General features: G+C 40.9%; 1 protein-coding gene across 1 annotated transcript; it reads left to right on the top strand.

Annotated features, from left to right (window-relative positions):
- Window positions 1–10229: 10229 nt before the first annotated feature.
- On the top strand, window positions 10230–14964 carry LOC145456804 (uncharacterized). Its single transcript, XM_080334930.1, has 4 exons — window positions 10230–12100; window positions 13240–13331; window positions 13547–13680; window positions 14653–14964. Exons 1-4 carry the CDS (start codon window positions 10813–10815, stop codon window positions 14720–14722), a joined length of 1584 nt encoding a protein of 527 aa, XP_080191056.1. The 5' UTR covers window positions 10230–10812; the 3' UTR covers window positions 14723–14964.
- Window positions 14965–15534: the final 570 nt, after the last annotated feature.

Genomic DNA, 15534 nt, shown 5'->3' with positions numbered 1-15534 from the left:
TTGTTTACTAGAAGACCCCGTTTTAGAGAATATCATGGCATGGCGCCCAACCCCATATTATAAGGTCCCAAGTTCAGGCGAAGAGCAATACGTAGAAGTTGTATCGAATACGGTTTCATCTCTTTGCGGGATTAGTATACGTTAATAACAAATATTTTGAATCGTAAAAGTTGTATTTAGTGTAGGTTTATTTTTGGAAAATAGAGGCATTACTACACTTGCATCCATGCTTCAACATGTATATGTTCTGCAGACAAACGAACTGACATGTCAAAAAAAGTCAAAATTAGGTCAGAATTGTAGCGTTAGGTCAAAAAATGTCAAAATTGTTTACAATTAAAAAAAAAATTTACAACCTGCATTTCGTTTGTATCGTAGATTTTGTTCTGTCGGGGAACTTATCATTTGACATTTTAGGGCTTGTAGCCTACTTTATAGACCTACCGTTGTAGACAGCCCATTGTGAATCAGAAACATTCAAATAAAACAAATCGGTTGATATGGTGTTATGCTCAACGTTACGCAATATCCTATAACTGAAGCAAGACTGCGTGGACATTGCATGGTTCTTAGATCAAGAAGCGCATTATGAAAAATTGTGACGTAGACACCATTGTCAGAATGAAGCAACACGGTGTGTCACCAGCAGTGTACGCACGCACAACTTCAGTGTTGTCAGCCAACAACTGCTACTGTTGAACGTTCTAGCTTATAGCTACTTAGTAAGGACAGACACGTAGGCTACGTACCTTCTACCCGAGAATGTAGGAAAGTATCTTTCGTTGTACTACTACAGATTTTAGTTATTTTTACCACAATGCGTGATGTAACTACTGAAATTTTTCATAGGGACAGATTTCGTTAAAATCAAGTTTTTTATGAAAAAGTTTTTGAGTAAAAAAAGTTTTTTCAGGCCGAACTAATTCGTAAGGACAGACAGTTCGAACCAGAAATGATGATAAGTAGTGCAATTCTAACATTATGTGGACAAACACCTAATTTTCATACGTTAGGTCAAAATTTGGTCAAAATTAAGTTTGTTAAGGTCAAAAAATGTCAAATTTTAATTTTTTAGGTTTTTAAGTAAAACAAATTTGCCATTTAGAAAATAGAACTCAATGTATGATACCCAGAATTGAAAGTGAAATACAAATACCACTTCTAAAAAGCGCGTAAAATATATTTCATGTCTTTTGTCCATAAAGCTTCAAAAGGGATCTGCTGAAACAGGTGTAACGTTAAAAAAGTCGTATTTTCCAGATTAGCAGGACACGTCATGGGCTGCTAGATTACCATATGATGGGTAATTGCTAGATTACGAAACGGTAGTTTCAAACGTTATGGGAGGCCATATTTACTCGAAATGCTTGATATGGGCGACAATGGGGTGTGAGCGGAACCAAGCAATCCGGTACCTAAATTATATTCACTGATACTTTCGTGAAAACATAATTGTCACTCCATAACTGCTGTGCGCGAAGCGCAACAAAATGTATGGGCTTTATTTGACTTTTATGAATATTAAATGTTGGTACTCCGAGAAAACAGCCCCGACATTCCTCAGGCTATCTTTCGTATTGGGGGATCAAACTAATTCTACTTGACAAACTGCGTAAATAGCGAAAAGTAAGTAAGTAGATCGCAAAATATTACGAAGTAGAAGTAGAGAAAACCAGATCTACTTGACTAAGTACCAGAAGTAGAGGAAAACTACTTGAGTACTTCCAAAAAGTAGAAGTACTTCGTTACTGACCACCTCTGCTATAGGTTGATGTTGGATTGAGAAAACCTTCATCATCGTTTAGACATCTCCTGTATGTTCATTGCATCGAATTGTGTCCTGTGTATCGCATCACGTCATCACCATCTTAATCTAAGGTCATCACTAGCATCATAGCTATTTACAACGTGCTATGCTATCATCATCATCATTTTATTGAAAATTTTATCAAATTATAGAATGTAAACATGGAATCATAGTGTTCTAAGGAACACTGTGATGGAATGGCAACGACCGATTTTGCAGCTTCGTTCCGCTTCACTGACGCTGTATTCAGAATTGCTTTTGCGTAAGCAGAACGCAGAATTTACTGAATCCGGTTTTGAGATCTTGTTTACATTCTATAATCAAATCAATACACCACAACTACAAGATTGCGATAAAATGAAAAGATAGAAGAGTGCTGAAACGACTTGTAGTAGTATTTTAGTCAGACACCCACCTTGGCCTATAGCATTTAAATAAGAGGCATGCACTGCAGTGCATACTGGATTTATGAAAGGATAACAAAATACGTAGTGTGATTGTGCTGTAGAAAAATCCAAGAACTACCGGTCAGCCCGCACTGCACTGGTGCACATAGTGCTGGTGCTACATTCTGAAATAGTTTACCAACTTTCAATGGCGAAGATAGGAAAGTTGGTGGTCTGTTTTTTGCTGTTGAATACTTTGTTGCGCCGATACCTGATTGCTGTTGTGACTCCACCGATTTCCAGTAAATTAGGCCCTCGGTAAATTCGGCCAGTTAATTCGGCCCTCGGTAAATTCAGCCAGGGCCAGGGTAACAATAACAGTTACAATAACATTACCTAACCTTAATCCTAACCTAACCTTAATCCTAACCTAACCCTAATCATAACCCTAATCCTAACCCTAACCTCCTAATCAATTGATAATAATATAATTATGTAATATAGTCAGTCAGTCAGTCAGGTTTATTAATATTTTCATCGTTTCAAAACATCACAAGACTGCGATACAATGAAATGATAGGAAGGTGTCGAAACAACTTGGAGTAGCCATTATAAGATCAGACACCCACCTTAGCCTAGGCGAAGTAAATAAGAGGCATGCACACGGAATGAAAAGTAATGCAGAGAATATAAGACGCAAGCGACAAAATGGGGTGGCATCTGGCGGAGGGCGAGGTCGATATAATTCATTTTAATAGTTCTAAGTCCAAATCCAAGTCGCTTCGACATCTTCCTGTCTATTCATTGTGTCGCATTTTTGTGGTGGGAGGGAACATTGATTATTAGGCTACAAAATGTTTGTAGAATACATGGATTTCAGTATTCTCAGACACAGTACCGGTACATATTGATTTACTGTGTTCGTTTATTGGCATTAATGCAGTGTGGAAACCCGAGGTTTCCAGAATGTTCGGTATTTTCCGTTTGGAATATTGTTGCGCGTGGGATGGCTGGAGACCGCGTGTTGAGTTGAGTTGGTTGGGAGAGTTGGCTGAGAGCGTGGCTGAAGATGGATGCGAGTGAGTATGTCTCTGTGTTTGGTAGCGTGAAGTATTAGTAGTTTGGGGCAGCAGCGTGAAGTAGTGGTGGTATTAGGCAGTTAGGGCGTGAAGTAGGTAGTTGGTCTTGTATTGGCGGGCTTGAGTTGGTCGTACCGGTCGGAATCTCTGCGCGGATAGGCTGGGGCACGGCCTAGTCACTGACGGTGCTGCGCGAGCACCTAGGGAGTGATGTTGCCCCGTTGGTAGTTCGTACTCGCTTGTAGATGACAAGGCTGCTGCTTGGCTAGGTAGGCTGATGGGTAGGCTATGTGTGCGTGAGGCTTGTGTGGAGATTTGTTATAGTTTCCTGTGCGTTGGGCAGTGTGTATTGTATAGGAGTTAGCCTATAGATCGTCTTGGTTGCGTTATATGTGTCCGTGAGTATCGTTTATCATGAGTTTCTTGTGTCGTATTAATATAATCTTATACCGCATAGACTTGTGGTGTTTGTGTTGTTGGTTGTGCCGTGATTGCAAGTGTCGTTTGATCAGGCGGCAGTCGCAAAGAGACGAGGTCCCGAGCCCAGTAACACACCCGCGATTCCCGTTATTGCTACCGGTATACGCCGTAACGGGGTCGCTACAAATTTTGGCGAGCACGCCAGGACCTTGTTTATCTTTGTGATTGCCGCTGCTGTGCATGCATATAATATGTCGACTATCGAGTGCCGGTATATCGTATATTCGTATTTGAGAGATGAAGCTTTTTTGGGCGGAACGTTTGGAATAGCTATTTGTTATTGTGTCTGCGGTGGCCGAGTGTTCTGTGGATTCTTTATGACGTGAACAATGGGAACGAGCGTTCGTACTGGTTTGGCTACTACGAAGTACGAAGCGGAGGCCAATTATAGTGAGTGGATTGGCTGTGAAGAAATTGTAACCAGTGCCTGCAGTGCATGTGCGTGCACTTGAACTGAAGATGTTACAGAGCCTGGGGTTATGTGCTGGCGGAGTGCAGTATAGAGGCGGATGGCTGAAGATAACTGGGCGAGTGACGTTGATTGCGGATTGCGGAAGCTTCAATAAATGTGTATGCTGGATTGCTGGTCAAGCGGAGCATCGGGTCGTAACTGATAGCCCTGGCGTGGGCCGTGTCGAAGCGCAGGGTTGGCTCAGGAACTGATGAAGTGACAAGTTCGTCAGTGTGTGTCGGCGGCAGAGAATCAGGCGTCTCCTTCCGGGAACCGTGATTAGTTGATGGTGGATTCGCATTCACCCGAGGGCAGCTTGGACGGTGGCCATGGCAAGCTGTGGAATGCAGTCGGAACTAGTGCGGCGGACTTTGATGTCGGGGAGCAGTCTGTGAGGCCAAGCGTATTCATGTTATTGGAAGCTATTTGTAGACTTGAGCGTACTGTTTTGGAATTGGGCAACTAGTGATTTCGATTTAGTTTGAAGAAATCTCAATCAAAATAGGCCGGGGTAGTGTGGAAACCCGAGGTTTCCAGAATGTTCGGTATTTTCCGTTTGGAATATTGTTGCGCGTGGGATGGCTGGAGACCGCGTGTTGAGTTGAGTTGGTTGGGAGAGTTGGCTGAGAGCGTGGCTGAAGATGGATGCGAGTGAGTATGTCTCTGTGTTTGGTAGCGTGAAGTATTAGTAGTTTGGGGCAGCAGCGTGAAGTAGTGGTGGTATTAGGCAGTTAGGGCGTGAAGTAGGTAGTTGGTCTTGTATTGGCGGGCTTGAGTTGGACGTACCGGTCGGAATCTCTGCGCGGATAGGCTGGGGCACGGCCTAGTCACTGACGGTGCTGCGCGAGCACCTAGGGAGTGATGTTGCCCCGTTGGTAGTTCGTACTCGCTTGTAGATGACAAGGCTGCTGCTTGGCTAGGTAGGCTGATGGGTAGGCTATGTGTGCGTGAGGCTTGTGTGGAGATTTGTTATAGTTTCCTGTGCGTTGGGCAGTGTGTATTGTATAGGAGTTAGCCTGTAGATCGTCTTGGTTGCGTTATATGTGTCCGTGAGTATCGTTTATCATGAGTTTCTTGTGTCGTATTAATATAATCTTATACCGCATAGACTTGTGGTGTTTGTGTTGTTGGTTGTGCCGTGATTGCAAGTGTCATATGAGCAGGCGGCAGTCGCAAAGAGACGGGGTCCCGAGCCCAGTAACACACCCGCGATCCCCGTTATTGCTACCGGTATACGCCGTAACGGGGTCGTTCTAAGGAACGGGGTCGTTCTAAGGGTTCTAAGGAACACTGTGATGGAATGGCAACGACCGATTTTGCAGCTTCGTTCCGCTTCACTGAGGCTGTATTCAGAATTGCTTTTGCGTAAGCAGAACGCAGAATTTACTGAATCCGGTTTTGAGATCTTGTTTACATTCTATAATCAAATCAATACACCACAACTACAAGATTGCGATAAAATGAAAAGATAGAAGGGTGCTGAAACGACTTGTAGTAGTATTTTAGTCAGACACCCACCTTGGCCTATAGCATTTAAATAAGAGGCATGCACTGCAGTGCATACTGGATTTATGAAAGGATAACAAAATACGTAGTGTGATTGTGCTGTAGAAAAATCCAAGAACTACCGGTCAGCCCGCACTGCACTGGTGCACATAGTGCTGGTGCTACATTCTGAAATAGTTTACCAACTTTCAATGGCGAAGATAGGAAAGTTGGTGGTCTGTTTTTTGCTGTTGAATACTTTGTTGCGCCGATACCTGATTGCTGTTGTGACTCCACCGATTTCCAGTAAATTAGGCCCTCGGTAAATTCGGCCAGTTAATTCGGCCCTCGGTAAATTCAGCCAGGGCCAGGGTAACAATAACAGTTACAATAACATTACCTAACCTTAATCCTAACCTAACCTTAATCCTAACCTAACCCTAATCATAACCCTAATCCTAACCCTAACCTCCTAATCAATTGATAATAATATAATTATGTAATATAGTCAGTCAGTCAGTCAGGTTTATTAATATTTTCATCGTTTCAAAACATCACAAGACTGCGATACAATGAAATGATAGGAAGGTGTCGAAACAACTTGGAGTAGCCATTATAAGATCAGACACCCACCTTAGCCTAGGCGAAGTAAATAAGAGGCATGCACACGGAATGAAAAGTAATGCAGAGAATATAAGACGCAAGCGACAAAATGGGGTGGCATCTGGCGGAGGGCGAGGTCGATATAATTCATTTTAATAGTTCTAAGTCCAAATCCAAGTCGCTTCGACATCTTCCTGTCTATTCATTGTGTCGCATTTTTGTGGTGGGAGGGAACATTGATTATTAGGCTACAAAATGTTTGTAGAATACATGGATTTCAGTATTCTCAGACACAGTACCGGTACATATTGATTTGGTTGCCGGTGAACTCGGCACTTGGTGAATTCGGCCGGACGAACTCGGCACTTGGTGAACTCGGCACTTGGTGAATTCGGCCATTGGTGAATTCGGCCATTGGTGAACTTAGCCATCGGGAAATTTTGTAATAAAGTGTATTACCAGCTATTAATATGAATTATTAAACTAATAATAGTATTATCAAGTGATACGTCAATCTTGTAAGGAGGTCAGGGCACGTAGATCACGCAGTCACGGCGTGATTAGATCACATGATCACGGATTGCGCAAGCGCAGGAGATAACGAGACGTTCGCACATCGACCACGCGTGGTCGGCTCAGTGTTGATTTGACTTGGCGTGGGACGGACGGACGACTTTTGAGAAGATGAATATCTGTGTTTTATGTAATAACGAAGTTTTAAAGGATCACCAATAAACGTTTCCCACGAACACGAACAAAAATTTATAACGTCAAAATAAATTGTTTTTTTTTTGTGCCTTTCGGAGAGACGGATATTAGGGTTGGGGAAAGGGGGATATTAGGGTTTGGAAGGGGGATGTTAGGGTTGGTGGAAAGAGGAATATTAGGGTTGGGGAAAGGGGGATGTTAGGGTTTGGGGAAAGGGGGATATTAGGGTTTGGGGAAAGGGATATTGGAGGTGGGTTAGGGTATCCCAAGATTAGGGTTGGGGATGTTAGGCAAGGGAGGATATTAGGTTGGGGGATTGGAGGTGGATTAGGGTATCCCAAGATTAGGGAAGGGGGGGGGTATTAGGTTGGAAGTGGGTTAGGGTATCCCAAGATTAGGGTTGGGGGATGTTAGGGAAGGGGGGATATTAGGTTTGGGGAAAGGGTGATTGGAGGTGGGTTAGGGTATCCCAAGATTAGGGTTGGGGGATGTTAGGGAAGGGGGGATATTAGGTTGAGGGAAAGGGGGATTGGAGGTGGGTTAGGGTCAAAGTTGGGGTTAGGATATCTCAAGATTAGTGCCGAGTTCACCGGCAAACATTCCAGTAACCAATGATATGGTGACCGCTACGCGATCTACCACGGCACATGATTCTTCTTTATCTGAGATATATATTTACTGCATTTTTATTACAAAATTTCCCGATGGCCGAGTTCACCAATGGCCGAATTCACCAAGTGCCGAGTTCGTCCGGCCGAATTCACCAAGTGCCGAGTTCACTGGTAATCATTGATTTACTGTGTTCGTTTATTGGCATTAATGCAGCATGAAACTTATTTGGAGATGATTGCCTATCTTGATGTAGCATACCCAAAACTGCATAACAATATTGACTCCTATATGCTCATTCAATCTTTAGTTTGCAAAGATGAAGACATACATGATTGCAGCCAAGTGCCTGGCAGTCAGCATTCAATGAAGCTCCATCGCATCGCAAGGCATCTCATTTTAGTAGTGAAACTATCGAATGTAAACAGTCTCTCCAGACTCTCCCGTTACAATAACAGCTGAATCCGTCGACAATGGCGAACTCGAACTGAAGGACGTACATTTCACGACATTATGATCTTACTGGTCTAATAATTGATTTTCGAGCGTAAAATTGACCTGACGAACCCAGGGGATGCTCGAAAACCTCAGATCTGGGTGAAAAAACCCAGGGGTGGCCTGTCTCACTAGCTGAGACAGCTTCGGCGATGGTAACAGCATTTAATCGGGACAGAATCAGCTGATATGAATGGGTGGGGTATCTTGGCTTGACGTGAGATGGCGCAGATACTGCCAAGACTGCGAGTCTTAGAAAACCACTTAGGGATTCCCACAAGATGTCTTTCAGATAGTACTGTTATGCAAACTGTTGTCAGGTATCGTATTCAACTCATACTGTAGAATAAAATGATATTCATGATCCAGATATTCTCTGTTGTATTTGTTTCCCTTCAATAAAATACTAGTTCTTTTGTGGTGTGTGACTTATTTCGTCTCGATGTTGCCTTGAGTTGGCGAACCCTGCTGTACAAACTGGTTGGATCTGTCTCTATGACTATATAGAAAAATATCCACGTCAACACATAATCTGTCAGAGATTCTCTTCACTTGGTGTTGCTCGACTGAAATCTTTTGTCATGGAAATTTAGATGGGACAGAGCAATATCTCGTATTCTGCCGGGACGGAGCCATATCTCGTATTCTGTCTGCAGCAATGCGTTAGCCTGATGTTATTATCGTGGAATTGTCTTCCATATACTTTTGTATTCCGAGAGCTCTAGTAATGCAAATCACTGACTGAGACAAGCCTGACATCATCACTATCGTGGAAATGTCTTTCACAGACTCTTATATTCTCTGAGTGATCTAGAAATGTAAATCACAAACTACAGACATATTGACAATTTATTGCTTCGTCAAAAATAAACAAATTTGACTGGAAATCATGAAATCACATGTGAAGGTCTTATACTACTCGTCGCAACTATTGCAGTGGACTAATACAGTGCACTCATCTTTACAGAGGATATAGCTCAGTGGAGGTAACAGAAGAAGAACCACAAATAGGAGTCGAGGCAATAATAATATGCAGATTGTCATAATAATATGATATTTATAATAGAAGTAGATGGAAATGAATGTTATAAATAACAAGTTTCTCACAAATATGCCAGTGTTACACAAACCTTAAATAAAATCCTTTCCACGGTAACCTCTCCTATGTTCCAACGTAATACAATATTTCTTTATAGCTTCTTGTCCTTTGCGATGGAAGCTACCGGTACCATTCACCATTCTCTCATTACTGCATAATGCACATAGGGTCGCAACAATGAAGGTGTGAGACACCATTCGGCTTCGTTTTTACATGCTATATGCAGGCACCGGCACATATAGATCTACAACTATAATGACCTACGTTACGCCCCTTCAAAAGGGATGGAGTATCAAAACCTCCGATCAGACATCTGGCCAGCCTTTCGTAACAATGGCGCCACCCATGCGCAGCCAGTGGAAATCGTCTATTGAACTGATAAAATTGCTAATAAACCAATGATGATGATGATTAATAGTTGGTAATACAATTTTACACAAAATTCTCCGAGGGCCGAATTTACCGATTGAATTCGGTCCTCAGTAAATTTGGCCCTGTAAATATCCGCGTTATCTCTCGTGACTGTGTGATATAAGCATACCCTGACCTCCAAATCACTCGATAATAATATAATTATGTAATTAATTCATATTAATAGTTGAATAATTCTTTTTTCATTTTTTCATTTCATTTCAACACCTCAAGAAGGAGCGGAGCTCCGAAAGCTCGTGTAATAAATAAAATTATTACGTTGCAAGTGGACGCTAAATAGGGTGTGAAAACAACCAAGATCCTAATATTAATAGTTGGTAATACATTTTTATACAAAATTCTCCAGTAGTAAATTCGCCCATCGGTAAATTCGGTCCCGTGAATATCCGCGCTATCTCCCACGATTACGCGATCTACGCATACGCTGACATCCAAATCACTTAATAATAGTATAATTATGTAATTAATTCATGTTAACGGTTGGTAATATTCTCGGAGGGCCGAATTTACTGGCAACCACTCCACCTTGTGGTTGTTTTGATTGCCATGTTTATCTTCGTGGGAATTCCCCGCTAGAGTATTTTCGTATTCCATGTTCCCACCAAAGTCACTCAGCTACTCAGGCTTTGACCACGGTTTAATTAATTACGTCGTTCATTGGAGTATGGCCTTCGGTAGGCTAGTTACTAGCAGTCTATAGTCCTTCAGAAAGATGCGAAGTTGACACAGTCCTTTTCCGCCTTGGAACCGGTCAATGCCGGTTAAAGGGATCGTCTCAATCTACTATTCTACACAGTACGGGACTATGCGACAGCTGTGGTTGCCAAGAAACGTTGTCCCATTTCTCGTCACACTGCCCCCAATACGGGCACTGCAGACGTAAACTAATAGAAAAGAACGTGTGCATCCAGTAGTTAGTAGTATGCGAGTGGTGCTAGCTGCTAGGAGTGGATGGTTTACCTTGCCTGATGGAAATTGCATGTACGGTACAAGAGGTACTTGATATGCAGATTTCATCCACAAACATTCGTCATTGAATACCATACTATACTAAAATGCCGTACTAAGGGTCATTGAGCGCTTCACCATCTGAACTTAGTTTTAGACAATGGTTTTGAGGTTACAGATAGTGAAGTGTATTATGCCGTAATTCGAGTTGAGTATGATACACTATATCTATGCAAGCAATTATTTGCTCAGCACATATCTCTTCTCAGTTGTCCTCTGCGTCTTGGAAATTTTGTGTGACCAAGGCCTCAGCAATAAGAATTAGTTCGACAACCATGCGCAAATATGATGACTTGGATCGCTTGATACATGTAACAGCATCGGTGGACAGCATGAGGCTGAAAGATTTCCTTTGCGACTTTAAGATTGAGGTCGGCAACAAATCAATAAATGCTCATCGATTAATTCTTGCGGCCAACTCAGGTTATTTCAAAAGTCTTTTCTCCTGTAATATGAAAGAAGCTGAAGAAAAACGACTCAGAATTGATAATATTGAAGCAGACGTTGTTGAACAATGCATAGAATTCATTTACGCTTTTAAATGCAACATCACCTCGGACTCAATCTCAAAGATTCTTCATGCTGCCAGCTTCCTACAAATTTATGGACTCCAAGAAAAATGTCTTGAATTCATGCGGAATATACTTTGCCCCGAGAACAGTCTATCTATCTTGAACTTGGCTAGAGACTTTCACTGTCCTGTTGTAGAAAAAGCAGCTGATGTTATGGTGATGAAAAATTTGGAGATTGTCATGTCCACGGACTTGGAGCTATTTCAAACCGTCACAAAAAAAGATCTTGTCCGTTACATTTCAGACGTTAAATTCACGACATGTTGGAAAGCAGTCCTGTGCTGGTCTCAAGGGTGTGCTGAAAAATTTGGCAATTTAGTAGATCACATACACTTTCGAAAATATTCGTTTGATTTTCTGTTGAACACCGTCCTCACTGAACCGCTGGTTGCGAAAAGTCAGAGAATAAAATCTGTCGTGGTCGGTGCTCTGTTTTCTAATCCGGTGACAGTGGGAGAAAATTTATCCCGTAAGAATTGCTTTCACCTCAATGAATTGGCGCCGAATAAGGATTCGAAAAACATAATTGCTTCCTTTATGAAGAGAAATTTCCAATCATTAATTGCTGAACCAGAATTTGTTGGGCTTTCTAAGGAAGATTTTGCAATGCTCGTGAGCTCATTCGAAGTGAAGTCAGAGGAATTGAAATGGAATGCGATCATTAAATGGGTGAAGCACAATTCCGATGACAGGACGAAGTTCTTTCCTGAATTGTTCCGCCATTTGAAGCTTGAGATGTTGCCGATAAGATTTTTGAAAGAGACTATACGATGCGAGGGGTTGGTTAAACACGAAACTGGTTGCATGGAAATCTTAGTCGACACTTTATTCAACTACATTGAAGAACCTCTATCAGAAGACGAAGAGTATGAAAATCAATTCCGAGGTCAGTTTTAACCAAAAAAACCTTCAATTCCATATTTGCCACATATACATCAGTGTAAACGAATGACAAGTAGATGATTGATAATCCCTGAACCATTAGTATCTTAAATCATGCGATAACCTGTTTAAAAAGACACCTAAAGTTGTCAACTTTGACTTCACCTGTCAAATTGAGTGAATAATGAACTACCGTAAGCTAATTGCAATTTAAAAATATTGCAATTTTACTGTAAATTTTAGAGTGACCTAGAATGTGTAAAATGGACAATATAATTGTATAATTAGCCTACTCAACTTTCACATGCTTGTGAAATCATAGAATTTTGAATCCTTACCACCCAATAGGAATATGAAATTACGGTATGTATTTTTGTCTCAATCAATCAATCAGGTTTATTAATATTTTCATCGTTTCAAAACATCACAAGACTGCGATACAATGAAAAGATAGGAAGGTGTCGAAACAACTTGGAGTAGCCTTTGAGATCAGACACCCTGTCTTTGATGTTTTTGCTGCATTATACACTGACCAACTCATGATACACATACACACAATCCGCGCGCACATGCATACCATGAGTGCATGATGTAGGCTACATATGTCGCTTGATAGAGAGGCAGCAGTCTGCAGATATAGCCTTGTAAGGTTTTATAAGTCTTGCATTACCCATCCATACTCCCGCAGAAACGCTGAGCGCCAATCAGGGAAGCCACAGATACCAGTTTTACAAATCAAGTCTTTGGTCTGACCTGGCCAGGGATTGAACCCGCTGCCTACCGATCAAGAAGCCGGACACTCCACCGTTACGCTGTCTTGTCATATATAAGAAGAGTGGCCATTGTTTAAATCCCTTCTATTCCCGAGAATTGATTTGTGCAAATTGATTTGTGCATTTCTCTTATCATTTGAACTGATTTTTTTGTTGTACGGATACTTGTAATTGCAGATGGACAAGGTATAATACATTATCTCTTTGCACTCTTGACGAATGACAAAGGTTCTAACTCACATGTTCAATGAAAGCCTCTCTCTTCATCTTGATAATTTCTTGCTCAACATTGCTGCCAGCTGGTAGATTGTTTCATTTTAAAAGTGGAACGTTCATGTCCCACAATTCTAACTGGAAGCTTCATTTCCAGAATTCATCAAGAAGCCTCAACCTCCAGATGGACGGATTAATCAAGTTGCGGATGGTTATTTGCGTGTGTATTTTCCAGCGGGAGTATATGATGTCAGTATAACAACTCCTTGTTGACCTGTTTTAGCCACTATGTTTATTCAAAAGCTGCTGCTGCAATAATGGAGTTCTAATTGAATCATAATGGAGGATTTAGGAAATTGGGCATATACTGGATTGCATTTACATTAGCGGGAATTCAACCATGTAGTTAAATTATAGATCTTTTTGAGTTTTCATTTGATCATTAACATTTCCTATCTTTACAGGGCGTCAGGATTTCAGAATATGAACTGATACATGCGTTCAAGAAGAGGAGATTATTTGTACTTGAGCATAAGGAAGGCTCAAAGCAGGGAAAGATCGTGACAGGGGAAGTTCCTCTTGATTCCAGTTACACTCGGTCAGTTATTTTCCTTGCGAGACGGATGTCAATCCACTGCAAAATTCTCACATTACAATCAGAATCAGAACTACTCAAGTTAAAACAACTTCTGCAAACAAATTTTTTCAGTAAAATTACTTTCTGCTTTTCAATTCCAAAGTGTAAAAAGTATGCAGTTTTGCCGGAAAAACTGTAGAAGAAAGTAGTTGGATCACTTTCATGAGTGAAATTGCCATAACAAGGAGACGAAATAGCACCTTTCGTAACCGAATATATCGTCGCAGTAATATCATAGTAGATTATGTTCATTTTGTGTGAAGTTTTCATTTTCTTTCGGCCATACATTGGGCATGGTTTACTTTAAAACAATGTGACAAACATAAACGTGGCCAAGATATGGACGAAAAATATGAAAATGTTATAAAAACTTTTTTCTATCTATTTGAAAAGTGGATCTCGAAATGTGAAAAAATGGACATAAGCTACTTTGATACCACCGCAACGATCGAAAATTGCACCTATTTGTAACGGTGGCATTCGCAATATTTTCAACGATGCGACCCCTGGCCAAATCGACTTTTTGAAATTACATACTTGAGCAATTTTTCATACCTTCATTTTCTACTTCCACTCATGTAGTTTAGACATGTCTGGAAATTGCTACTCCCACTTGTAATTAAGTATGATTTTACTGCATTACTTTTACTTCTGTATCAACGCTAACTACTCTTACCACCTGACGTACATGCCAAACTCTAGTATTATTTGTAGAATTATTCGAATTGAATCAGTCAGTGCACCAATGCTTTGTTTTGGCCAATAGAATGCCGTTTTTCTGAAATTTGGTAATATTTTCTTGTTTCAAAGCCTGAGGTATTCGATTTGATCCAAGTTATAGCCACTAGATTACAGCAGTGAATTATTATTTTGTAGGCATATACAAGAAATCACATTTGTCGAATAACAATACGACATCTAATTGTTTTCCAGCGATGAAATGTTCACCAACATCAACTATCGTCTAATCCTCAAGGAAGCACTCTCAAAGATTAGCTTTTAATACGTAATGGTACATTCAGCATCTGTTACTCGCATGTACTGCCATATCGGCGCCGTACTTGTATCATAGATATCTACCATTTGCAATTAAATTACTCCCTGTGACAATTTACTGCCCTGTACTTATTGCCTCGAGTTAATATTATTCTGAATTACTACCCGGATTGAGCAAACTACATGCTGCGCGTGATTTGCCGTAATTTTAATTTCGTTGTTTCTTGAATAAAATAAATTACAACATAAGATGATGTTTTCAATGAAACGCGCACCAAAGTCACTGCTTGGTGATACAGTTGGAGATGAGGAATGATGTGATGAAGAATAACAACAACCATATATCGGTTCGGTATATTAGCAATTTTTATCAGTTCAATACACCACAAAAATGCGATACAATGAAAACATGGGAAGGTGCCAAAACGACTTGGAGTAGTCTTTGGAATCAGACACCCACCTTCGCCGAAGCGATGTAAGAGGAGGCAGGCACAGTGAATGAAAAGTGAAAGAAGATAGTATAATGTCTTCAAATTTATGGTTTAAATGGTGATTTTTGTATTACACTATGGTTGAAATGCTTCGTTGTTTAGTGGCTAATTTTTGATTTGTTCTGGCTTATCGGTATGCTCGAGTAGTGAAGGGTGAAGTATTCGTTATTTTGTTTGGACTCTGATGTCAGTGACTCGCTGTGCGTAGGGTGCGCTTGCTTTTGAAGAGGCCTCACTGTATTTTTCTCTGCGTTGTGAATTAAACTGCTATTATGAAGTATAGAAACAGTACTAATTCAGAACTTTATCAATTGAAACGCAAAGTCTG

This window comes from Botryllus schlosseri, chromosome 2 (assembly GCF_051294905.1).
Source record: "Botryllus schlosseri isolate E-star chromosome 2, Bs_hap1, whole genome shotgun sequence".
NCBI lineage: Eukaryota > Metazoa > Chordata > Ascidiacea > Stolidobranchia > Styelidae > Botryllus > Botryllus schlosseri.
This window is presented reverse-complemented; position numbering and strand designations above follow the sequence as displayed.

What these genes read in the sequence shown, in the direction of transcription:
- LOC145456804 (XM_080334930.1), top strand. Translation starts at nt 10,813, where the DNA reads ATGCAAGCAATTATTTGCTCAGCACATATCTCTTCTCAGTTGTCCTCT. An exon ending in GTATGAAAATCAATTCCGAG is followed by an intron (nt 12,101 to 13,239) that starts GTCAGTTTTAAC and finishes CTTCATTTCCAG; the next exon opens with AATTCATCAAGAAGCCTCAA. An exon ending in TTCCAGCGGGAGTATATGAT is followed by an intron (nt 13,332 to 13,546) that starts GTCAGTATAACA and finishes CTATCTTTACAG; the next exon opens with GGCGTCAGGATTTCAGAATA.